General features: G+C 37.7%; 1 protein-coding gene and 1 non-coding gene across 9 annotated transcripts in view; both read left to right on the top strand.

Annotated features, from left to right (window-relative positions):
- Nucleotides 1-12,530, top strand: part of BBS9 (Bardet-Biedl syndrome 9) — a 456,994-nt gene that overhangs the window by 136,807 nt on the left and 307,657 nt on the right. For all 8 annotated transcript variants that reach the window (XM_032286823.1, XM_032286822.1, XM_032286824.1 and 5 more), the window contains 2 exons: nt 5,707-5,890; nt 6,517-6,646. In XM_032286823.1, the coding sequence (XP_032142714.1) occupies nt 5,707-5,890; nt 6,517-6,646 (314 nt within the window). The remainder of the gene's footprint in view (nt 1-5,706; nt 5,891-6,516; nt 6,647-12,530) is intronic.
- LOC116557618 lies at nt 4,924-5,030 on the top strand. The gene has a single exon (XR_004271604.1). It is a non-coding gene; the product is annotated as a U6 spliceosomal RNA (small nuclear RNA).

The raw sequence follows: 12,530 nt of genomic DNA, 5'->3' as shown, positions 1-12,530 counted from the left end.
TCCTTTCACATTTCTTTTAGTGTGGGCCTGCTGGTGATGAATTTTTCATTTTTTATGTGTATGCTATTCTTGAGGTTATCCCTGGGACACAGTTAAATTACTTGGAAACAGTTTGATTTTTGGGGGGCTTTGTTCTCAGGACTTGTTAAGTGGGACCAGGGCAGTCCTCATTTTTGGGCTACTTATTGCCTACTCCACAGGTAAGATCCTTCTTGTACTGTGCCCAATTTACCCAGAATTATGAGATTTTCCAGCCTAGCTGGTAGGCAGAGGAAGTGTTTTATACACTGTGTGAATGCTGGGCACTGTTATCTCTTATCTTTTTGGGTGGTTCTTTCCCTGGCCTTGTGTAGTTTCCTTACAAGAATTTGCCAATAAGTACTCAGCTGAATATTCGAGGGTACTCTGTAGACCTTCAGAGTTCTGTCTGTATGCAGCTTTTGTATGCAGCTATTTGGTATGCTGTCTTGTTAACTCCAACTGCTGCTGTGGTTTCTCTAGACTCTGAGTATCCATTCCCACGATTCAGAGTCTACTGGGCTCTGCCTAGGTTCTTCATCCCTGCGCTATGGTCTAGAAACTTTTTCAAGGCTGGAGCAATCAGCCTTGGTGAAAGCCTTACACCTTTCAAGGCTGGAGGTGTAAGGCCACTCACCTCATTTGTTTTCTGTCTTTAAGGGATTGCTGTGCTTTGTTGTCTGGTGTCCAGTGCCTTGCAAACTATTGTTTCATTTATTTTGTTCATTTTGTGGTTGTTTTAGGTGGGATGCTAAATCCTTTCCCATTACTCCATCTTGGCTGGAAGTGGAATAATTTTTTTTATTGTCATTCTTAGCAAATCTCAGTGTTTTATGATACTCATTAATTCAGAATTTTAGTGTATTTCCCTAAGTGGAGGTCACAGAGAGTGGAATTCAGTATCTGGCAATTGGAAATGTTTAGTGGCTGGATCTCAGACTGTGGCCTCAGAAACATAATTTGTCTGTTCACTTTGAATAAATCACCTCTCAGAGTAAGGTACACATCAGCCTGAGTTACAGACACTGACACCCGAAGGTGAATGCTGACCTGTTACAATGTAATAAGAAATATAATTGTCATGGGACTGACATTCATGTCTTGTCCCGTGGAATTTTTTTATGTAGGTAAGCTATGCTTGAAATAAGTAGTAATCAAATAATTTCTTAGTGTTGAATTCTAGCTCAGCTTAAGATAGCCTGATGCACCTATATATGTTCATTAGGCTGTTTCCCTCCTACAGATTGTTCTTCCTTCTTTTTTTTTTTTTTTTTGAGACGGAGTTTCGCTCTTGTTACCCAGGCTGGAGTGCAATGGCGCGATCTCGGCTCACCGCAACCTCCGCCTCCTGGGTTCAGGCAATTCTCCTGCCTCAGCCTCCTGAGTAGCTAGGATTACAGGCATGCGCCACCATGTCCAGCTGAATTTTTGTATTTGTAGTAGAGACGGGGTTTCACCATGTTGACCAGGATGGTCTCGATCTCTTGACCTCATGATCCACCCGCCTCGGCCTCCCAAAGTGCTGGGATTACAGGCTTGAGCCACCGCGCCCGGCCCTACAGATTGTTCTTATATGTATACTGGCAATATTTGCCTTTCTGGCCAGCCCCATTTGGATTTTATACCATCTTCAAATATTTTAATATCTAAAATAGATGAATACCTAAGATCATGTCTTGTTGGCCAAAAATTCATCTTGTCTTTAATGTGACATTTCATGATCTTTTTTTGGATCCATTGTGTTGATTATAGCCTAACTTTGACAGCAGCCCTATTTCCTCTTTGGGTAGATCTTGCTTTGTGAAACCATCTCACTGTTACTTTCATATATCATATATGCCTGTCAGGGACCCTGGCTTGGGGCCCTTAGTGAAGCCCTCCCATTTTGGGCTGATTATGGTTTGATTGCAGCTCTGCATCTTTCTCAGGTGAAGCCCCAGGAGACAAGACCCTTGGCCCCAACCACTGCTAAGTCCCTTCCTCTGCTACCTCCAAGCTGGGGAGGGAACATAAAGCCTGAGATCTCCCCAGAGAGGCAGAGTGGAGCCTGGGGGTGCCAAGCTGTGATCTTCAGCCAGCACACAAGTGGGAGAAGAGCCCACACTTTCAGAGCATTGATAGGGGGCATGATGGCAACCATTGCGGTGAGCCGAGAGTGTGCCACCACATTCCAGCCTGGGCAACAGAGTAAGACTCCATCTCAAAAAAAAAGAAAATACAGAGGAGCCACATGAGTGAGCAAGAGCCTACCCACTCACCAATACACTTGTTAACATACCCCACTATGAAACCCAAAGCAATAATTTAGCTACAAATAAAGACCTTGCAGAAAGTTTCAGCCCTCTGAAAACATCCTGAAAAGAAATCTACTGACTCTATTCAATTTACGCCTCAGGTAAAGGAGCACCCACATACACAGAGGAAAAAGAACCAGTGCAAGAACTCTGACAACTCAAAAGACCACACAGTGTCTTTCTTCCTCTAAATGATCACACTTGTTTTACAGCAAGGGTTGTTAACTGGACTGAGATGGCTAAAATGACAGAAATAGAATTCAGAATATGGATAGGAAAGAAAGACCATTGAGATTCAGGAGAATGTCAAAATTTAATCCAAGAAATTTAAGAATCAGTAAAATGATACAAGAGCCGACAGACAAAATAGCCAGTATAGAAAAGAACTTAACTGGATTTGATAAAGCTGTAAAACACACTATAATAATTCATAATGCAATCAAAAGTATTAATGGCAGAAGAGACCAAGCTGTGGAAAGACTCTTTTTTTTAATCTTTGTTTTTGGAAAGAGCTTGAAGACTGGCTTTCTGAAATAAGACAGTCAGACAAAAATAAAAGGGAAGAAGAAATGAACAAAACCTCCAAGAATTTTGGCATTATGCAAAGAGACCAACTCTATAACTCATTGGCATCCCTGAAAGAGATGGGGAGAAAGCAAGCAAGGTGGAAAACCTCTTTCAGGATATCTTCCATGAAAAATTCTTCAACCTCACTAGAGAGGCTGATATTCAAATTCAGGAAATACAGAGAACCCCTGCAAGATACTGCACAAAATGATCATCCCCAAGACACAAAATCTTCAGATCCTCTAAGGTCAAAATGAAAGAAAAAATGTTAGAGGCAACTAGAGAGAAAGGTCAGGTTACCTCCACAGGGAGCCCCATCAGGCTAATAGTGGACCTTTCAGCAGAAACCCTACAAGCCAGAAGAGATTGGAGGCCTGTATTCAATATTCATGAAGAAAAAAAATCTTCAGCCAAGAATGTTATATCCAGCCAAACTAAGCTTCATATGTGAAGAAGAAATAAGGACCTTTTCAGACAAGCAAATGGGAAGGGAAATTGTTACCACCAGACATGCCTTAGTAGAGCTCCTGAAAGAAGCACTAAATATGGAAAAGAAAGACTGTTACTAACCAATACAAAAAACACTTAAGTACACAGACTAATGACAGTATAAAGTAGCCACACAAACAAGTCTGCATAATAACCAGCTAACAACACAATGACAGGATCAAATCTACACATATCAATACTAATCTTTTTTTTTTTTTTTTTGAGACGGAGTTTCGCTCTTGTTACCCAGGCTGGAGTGCAATGGCACGATCTCGGCTCACTGCAACCTCTGCCTCCTGGGTTCAGGCAACTCTCCTGCCTCAGCCTCCTGAGTAGCTGGGATTACAGGCACGCGCCACCATGCCCAGCTAATTTTTTGTATTTTTAGTAGAGATGGGGTTTCACCATGTTGACCAGGATGGTCTCGATCTCTTGACCTCGTGATCCACCCGCCTCGGCCTCCCAAAGTGCTGGGATTACAGGCGTGAGCCACCGCGCCCAGCCTCAATACTAATCTTGAATGTAAACAGGCTAAATGTCCCAATTAAAAGACACAGAGTGGCAAGCTGGATCAAAAAGCAAGACACAATGGTATGCTGTCTTCAAGAGATTCATCTCACATGCTTTATTTGCACCTGTAAGCTGAAATAAAGAGATAGAGAAAACTCTATTAAGCAAATAGAGAAAAGCAGGAGTTTCAAGCCTAATTTCTGGCAAAATGGACTTCAAACCAACAAAGACAAAAAAAGACAGGGGCATTACATAATAGCAAAGGGTTCAATTTCACAAAGATCTAACTATCCTAAATATATATGCACCCAACATAGAAGCACCCAGATTCATAAAGCAATTTCTTAGAGACCTACTAAGAGATTTAGACTGCCACACAATAATAGTGGGAGATTTCAACACCCTACTGACAGTATGAGACAGATCATTGTGGCAGAAAATTCACAAAGATATTCAAGGTCTAAATTTAATACTTGACTAAATGGACCTAATAGACATCTATAAAACTCTCCATCCCGAAACAACAGAATATTTATTCTTCTCATCACCACATGGCACATACTCTAAAATCAACCACACAATTGGACATAAAACAATCCTCAGCAAGTTAAAAAAAATCAAAATACCCATCAACAGCAGAGTGGATAAAGGAAATGTGGTACATATACACCATAGAATACTATGCAGCCATAAAAAAGAATGAGATGTCATTTGCAGGAACATGGTTGGAGCTGGAGGCTATTATCTTTAGCAAACTAATGCAGGAACAGAAAACCAAATATCACATGTTCTCACTTACAAATGGAATCTAAATAATGAGAACATAAGGACATAAAGAAGGGAGTGACGGACACTGAGGCCTACTTGAAGGTGAAAGGTGGGAGGAGGGAGAGGATCAGAAAAAATAACTGTTGCACACTATGCTTAGTACCTGGGTGATAAAATAATCTGTATACCAAACCTCTGTGAAATGAATTTGCCTATATAACAAACCTTCCTATGTATCTCTGAACCTAAAATAAAAGTTAGAAAAACTGAAAAAAATGTGCTCGCTTCGGCAGGATGTATACTAAAATTGGAACGATACAGAGAAGATTAGTATGGCCCCTGTGCAAGGATAACATGCAAATTCATGAAGTGTTCTATACTTTTAAAAAAAAGAAAAACTTAAAAAATATATACCTGTCTGCCAATCTTTTTCAAAATGGTATATTTTTTCTCTTTTGCATTTTCCTGGCTGACTTGGAAATATTAATTGTGTGGGAGATGAATCCTGAGAAGGTCTCATTTTATACATCATTTTACATTCATTCTTTCATTACTTTAAGAAGCATTTATTGAACATTAACTGTATTCCAGCAATATGAAGATACTCTGGAGCAGCTCTTATGTATATTCTGCTCTACTGTTCAGTGGCTTCGTGACTACTCTGTATATGCATATTGATATATTTTTAGTTGTCATATAAAAGCACATGTATAATAATAATGATTATAGTTTCTACTGATTATTAAATTTGATTTGCAAATTAAGCACAATATTTTCATGGAAGATTTTTAGGGAAGCAGATACGTGTTTTAGTGTTTTCAACTGCAGAATAGCTAATATCATCTGGTGAGACATGGAACAAAACTGATTAGCATCTTGTAAAATATCAGAAAAATGATCATAGTGAGAAAAAAAAGCATAAAGAAACAAAAGAGATTAGCCCATCTTCTTTATATTTCTGCTTTGTTGTAAAGCACTTTATTAATTTATGTTGATATGAAAATAAAGCTGATATGTTCTCAGTTTAGCAACTAAATTGATCTTGAGTTTTGCTTTGTAGGTGGATTGGACTCTAAATATTGGAGAGCAAGCCCTTGATATATGTATTGTCTCTTTCAATCAGTCAGCATCTTCTGTTTTTGTTCTTGGTGAGAGAAACTTTTTTTGTCTTAAGGATAATGGACAAATTCGATTCATGAAGAAGCTTGATTGGAGCCCAAGTTGTTTTCTGCCATATTGCTCAGGTGTGTAGAAAGATTTTCTTTCATCTCTTCCATATGAAAAGGTTATGTGATATACACCAGAAAAAGCTACACTCATACACATATTTTAAACATATATGAAAATAGTTTAATACTGAGTATGTAATGGAAATTTTAACTTTCAGAGTTTGAATAGAAGTTTGATATAAAGCACACATTTGGTTTTGCCAGTCATTTTACTTTGTACAAAATGACTTGTAAAATTGGCCTCTGGCATACATTAATAATGTGGCTGTTCAAGATGCATTAAAGAGAACATCAGACTCTTTTTTAAGCACAATTGTAATGTCTAATAGAATGAATTATCTGTAGTGAATGCCTAGTAAATCATTAGCTTCAATGTGTTACATATTAATGAAATTCATGCTTTCTAGATGAAATGCAAAAGTGTTGGCGATTATCTAGTTATAGCATCCAAGACTGTAAAATGATTCCTTTCTTTTTTATACTGGTAGATTAAAGTTACAAAAAAAGTCTTATTACTTAAAATCTTTATGTATTAAAATCAAGATGTTAGAATTAGTTTGTGTTATAAATTTCCTAACAGAGACATGCTGTTCCAAATGACTGTTTTCTTAGTGTCTCTTTTCTGTATTTTCAACCTACAGTCTCTGAAGGGACAATAAATACTTTGATTGGAAACCATAATAACATGTTGCATATTTTTCAAGATGTGACACTGAAGTGGGCCACCCAACTTCCCCACATTCCTGTAGCAGTAAGAGTGGGCTGTTTGCAGTAAGTGATTTAATTTAACATTGTTTTTAAAGAGGATGTTAGTCAAGAAATTTTCCAGAAGTTCTATGAAATAGCGGCAAGTGATTTTATTAAATAATTGCAAGTGACATTGTAGTGTGAATGTCAATAATAAGTAACTTAAAATATAACTTTTATTGGAAAGAAAGGATAATTAGTGATATTAATCATTTTCATTTAATATTTCTAGCGAGATATCCTTAGTAAATTAAAGGTGAAAGCTGATGATGATATCAAGAAAATGATTTACTTGATAGGTTATTCTTCAAAAAGATTTCTTTTAACATTCGATGGGTCCCATTTACAGATCATTTATTGATAGACTGTGACAATATTATACTGTTCATCATAATAAGGGTCTCACCTTGTTTCAGACCTTGTTATGTCAAGTGATGCAGAATTGCTAATGATCATGTGTTTACACAGTTTAGATTTTAAGTGGGGGCTACTTTACATTTAAAATGAAAAACAATTCATACTTTAACATTAAATTTCCAAATTTATCAAAAATGACAGAAATGAACCATCTAAGTGAGTAATTTTTCTGGGTCATCAATATAAAAATTGAGATGCTGACGAACTTTTTATCATCTCAGATTATGTTTAGGAATTGAAAATATCAGCAAACATATAAAGCTTCATAGATTCTCAGATGTATTCAGTTCTACTTATTTAGAATATTTTATTGAACATTTAAAGGCATATTTAGAATTCTTCAGTGACACCTATAGTATCTGATCAGGATGGGGTTGTCCTCTCCTATTAAGGGGTTGAGTATAATATTATTGTTGAAGATCAGTGAAGGGTATTCATATTTGCATCAATGTTTAATCTAAAGCCTGAACTTTGGAAGATGGAAACAGTATTTTGAAAACATTGAATATTTTAAAAAGATGTTGCTTTCTTATTTATGAGAAAAAATCATATAATTTAATTGCTGTGCCCTTAACACAGTTATAGTTATTTTGTATCTGGAAAATAATTTTAAAATTTTGAGATCGAGTTTTGCAATGTCCATCACATGGTCTTTTTAAGTTTCACAGAATATTCATACCCACCAGACATTTTGTATCAGATTTACTTATAAGGATTTAGAACAGGAAAAACATGTTGCCAGCAGGTCAACATCAAATTTATCTTTTATGGAAGAGTAATTCTTGAAGGAGTCTATATATCCATCCAAGAGCTGTTATCTTTGGCCCCCTAAGTGACAATTCAGTTGCTAAAAGACGGATCCACACTGGTGGTGATGAGGCTCATTTTGACCTAAAATCTTCATGCCCTTCAGGAGCCAATATCTTTAAATACTTAAACATTATTGGGGTTTTGGTGTACATTTTGAGCACAGGAGAATGATGGGTAGAAAGATTTTATGAGAACATTTAGTTGAAATATATATATTTTTACATGTACATTATGTACAAGGGATGTACGCATTTCAAGAGTCACCCATACTCAGGGAAGTGCAAAGATATGGCTTCTCAGCAGATATTTATTGTTAATGTATAGTTTTTGGTCTAGATGTAACTTACAAGTTAAGGGTCAATAATAACTGAAATATTATGAGCAAAAAACCAAATTTTCATATAGTGTACATAGTGATGCTTATGTTCAAAAGTAGCCTATCATCTTATTTGAGGTACTTGTGCACGAATCTTCCTATTTCTCATAGGTTTTGCAAGATGATAGTTATAAACAATTAAATCCAAATATTGCCATTAGTATTTTGCACAATCAATATATAACAATAAATTCTAATTGTTCAACTGTAGATTTTTCTTATTCTTAAACATAATTTAACACAAAAGATAGCGTTAGACTGTGTTTTCATTGTAATTTCTACTAGGGTTTTTTTTCTTCTGCAATAACCTTTAATTAATGCACTCAAAAGAAAGACTTTAAAACACTAGACTCAATTAACATAAAGTTTAGGAAGGCTTTCTGCTCTCTCTACAATTGTAAACTGTATGCTACAGCTATTTAAATACATTTTATAATAGTCACATCTTAAATCTTATTACTTATCTAGACTGAAGCAGTAAATGGACAATTTCAAACATGATTATAAGTACAGAACACCACAACTATATTTTAATCACATGTAAAAAAGGCCATGGACTATGGGGAGAGCACTCAGCTCTTAGCTTACACTGTGGTTTAGGTTATTAACCACAAAAGATAAGGGAGCTTCCAGTTTTGCTCTTTTGCTCTCAGATCATTTACATGAGGGAAGTTGAAATAGTAGCTAGTGTTACAGTTACCCTACACAATGCAAAGCTAGTGAACACCAATATTTAGTCATCCGATAAACAAAGAAAAAATTAAAAAAACCAGCATAAACTGGCAAGAGCAACTGCAGCAAACTTCAGGCTAATGCCACATCTTTTCTCAAGGCTGTATCCTGGATAGTATGTGAAATAAAAGCCCTGCTTTGGTCCTGATCAACAACAGCCTTCCTGTAGGAAGATACTTCCTTGCCACGCGAGCACTGGTGGGCTGGCTTCTCACCTTTGCAAACAGTCCATAAGGTGTGGTGGTTCCCAACCTGTGGCTTTCCCCATTCACCATACTGCCTTCACGGGCCACAAGATGGCGGAAGAGCAGATCTAAGCCAGTGTCCCAGAAGGGGTCTATCATGGTGGAAACTCCATGGCAGACTTGGCAGGTGATGTTCAACTGCAGCCCACCTGTGAAGATCCATTCTGTGATGTAGTTGCAGTAGTTGTGGTGTTGTCCTTCTTCCCATTGTCATCACCTGGGGACAGACTATGACTCTGGGATTAGTGTCTGTGAGCCACAAAGATAGCAAATCTCCAAGGGATGAGTATGTTTATCCTGCAGAGGCCTGAGGAAGCCAGTGCTGACACTTTAGAAGGCCATGTGAGTGTGCTCATCATTTCAGTAGAGGGTCTCATTGTTACTTTAATGTGATGAGAAATCACAGCACTTGGATTTTCAATGCTCCTCTTTTTCTCATTTCTTAAGAATTCTTAGAGCCCCACATTTTTGATCTTGCCAACAAAGCACATCTAGTGCCCAATGGCTGCATAGGTAATTGGTTCCCTTTTTTATATGAAGGACAATTGAATAAATATTTTTCTGGAGACAGCTGAACATATTTGGGCCAGATACTGTAACCCTTGACAGGTTCTTTCTGCCTGTTGCACAAACCAAATCAATTGATGGTATTTCAGTAGAGAAAGAGTTTAATTGATGCAAGGCCAGCCACACCACACTGAAGATGGACTTATTACTTAAATCATTCTCCTCGAAGGCTCATAGATTAAGGGTTTTTCAAAAGTTGTTTGAGGGAAGAGTTAGGGGTGGCTAGGCAATGGGTGCTTGCTGGTGATTGTTTGGAAGGTGCAATCATAGGGTGTGGGAAATTATCCTCTTGCATGCTGAATCTCCTCTGGGTGGGACCACAGGAACAGTTGGTGGGTCCAGGTGGAACCATCATTGGTTTCAGACATGCAAAAAACCTGTAAAGGTATCTTACAAGGCCACTGTTAGGTTCTGCAATAGTGATTATATCTGCAGGAATACTGGGGGAAGTTGCATATCTTGTGACCTCTGGAATAATGGCTGGCAATTATTAATGTCTACAACTTAGCAAAATTTAGGCTTCTTTATCCTCCTAGCCTGGTGGTCTCTCATTAGCTTTATAAAGACAGTTGAGTTTTAGGGAAGGACTATTTTTACTTAAGCTATAAACTAAATGTTTCCCAAAGCTAGCCTGGCCTAAGCCTAGGAATAATCAAGGGAGCTTGAAGGTTAGAGGCTACAGGGGTGTAAGCTAGGTCATGTCTCCTCAGTGCCATAATTTTCTCACTTCGATAATTTTTGCAAAGGCTGTTTCACTTTCGCTCTTTGAGTTTTAGCATGCCTCAATCCTGAGTTGTAAGTTGCGAGATGGGAAAAGGGTGAGGATTGCTCTAACTTCTTCCTAATGTCATAGTTGGGGTGTGGGTTGCCCCTAGGGTAAGAGCAGTGGAACTGCTTTGCAGCTGTCTGCAGGTACTCACAGGTGCCTGGTTGGGGTTCCAAGGCATACATGAGAAAGATGCTAATATTCTTACTTACAGTTTTAGCATAGCACATAAGTGAACTGCAGAATATAGGATAATGAGTAGATTGTGAGAAATAATTCAGATAAACAGGAAAGAGCAAGTTTAAATATACCATCCCATATCTCTTTAGTTTCCTAGTCCTGAGACTAGATGAATACGGGTGAACAGCTGTTTCCCATACCAGGAGGTGGCATTGCAGATAGGTTAGGTCTTTGTATGTGATGAGGGCAAACAGATTTTTTAATAAGAGGTGTTTCAGACAGGTTCCAGGACTATTTCTTCACTGCAATTAGATCCATACCCTATGAGTCGACAGTGCTTCACCAGCAGGTACAGTGCCAGAGATGGCCTTCAGTAGAAATAAGCAATTGCCAGAGCTTACCTCTAAATCTGTTATACTGTTAGGAGGCTGATGAACCATGGGCGGACATTTGCAAGGATGGATCCTGGATAAGCCCCAAAATTTGTCTGACGAGTTCTTCCTGCTCACTGTGTAAACAAAATTAATTCACGACATTGCAGTAAAGAGAGCATTTAATTGACGCAAGTCTAGCCATGCCATGTGGGAGAGAGAGTTATTACTCAAATCAATATTATCCTCTGTTAGAATTTTAAAGGTAGTTATTGCTAACTTAGCTATAGTTTATCTGTTTGTTTATTTTTAGAGATAGGGTCTTGCTTTGTTGCTTAGGCTGGAATGCATTGGCATGATCGTAGTTCACTTCAGCCTTGAACTTCTGCCTCTTGCCTCAGCCTCCTGAGTAGCTACAACTATAGGCACATGCCACCATACCTGGCTAATTTTTTCATATTTTATAGAGATGAGGTCTCACCATGTTGGCCAGGCTGGTCTTGAACTTATGGTCTCAAGCAGTCTTCCAACATTGGCCTCCCAAAGTTCTAGGATTACAGATGTTAGCCATAGTGCTCAGCCCATGTATTTATATAAAGAAGTTATTTGAAATTGAGAGTACTGAAATAAATTTTCTCTTGCTTTTTATTACCTTTAGGGTTAAACCTTTTTGGTAGAAGCTTCCTTGGCTGAATGTGTTTATTTATGAAGGAAATTGTTGCTTTTTGAATGTGTCTTTTTTCAGGGAATAAGAAATGTTGGATTTGGATCAAGTTGATGCAATTACATTTAATAACAGCATTTTGCTCAGAGTCTAAGATGCCTTTTTTCCTTCCACTCCCACCTACTTGGCAGCTTTAGTCCTCTCTACCTTGTTTATTACATACCAGTTCCAAGTCTGTCTGTGTTTTTTTTCTTCCTTTTCAGATTAAATCTTTCTTGGTTAAACTGTTTTTTATTTAATTATTTTTAATTTTTGTAGGTCAGATTATGGGAAGGTGCAATCAATACACAGATTACAGAATCAGAAGAGTCTGACTGTGATAATCTTTAAATTCTTAGCTGTTACTGTTTACCTGTCATTGCATGAAGTAGGTATGGACGCCTGGCCCAGCATCTTACTTCTGCTGTGCTCAGGTTCTCAAGTGGCAAGTAAATGTCATTATTTATCAGTAATGTTACTCTGGAGATATCAAATATATCTACAAGTGGAAGTCTGTTTGAATGAAACTTCACAGAGATGAGAACCATTCTAAACTTTAGCTGGCAGCTCACAACCAGCTTTAAAATCTTATTGCAGTACTTATTGCAGCTCATTTTTCAGTATGAGCAATTTGGTCTAGTACTTCAATGTCTTTCTTCCTAGCCTAGGTCAACAATAGTCACTTACTTTAAGTTTGTTACTTAATAGTTTTTTCTTTTTAAAAAATTTGCTAGCTTATTT

The sequence above is a fragment of the Sapajus apella genome, unplaced genomic scaffold (assembly GCF_009761245.1).
Source record: "Sapajus apella isolate SASKATOON/1434 unplaced genomic scaffold, GSC_monkey_1.0 scaffold19, whole genome shotgun sequence".
Taxonomy (NCBI): domain Eukaryota; kingdom Metazoa; phylum Chordata; class Mammalia; order Primates; family Cebidae; genus Sapajus; species Sapajus apella.
This window is presented reverse-complemented; position numbering and strand designations above follow the sequence as displayed.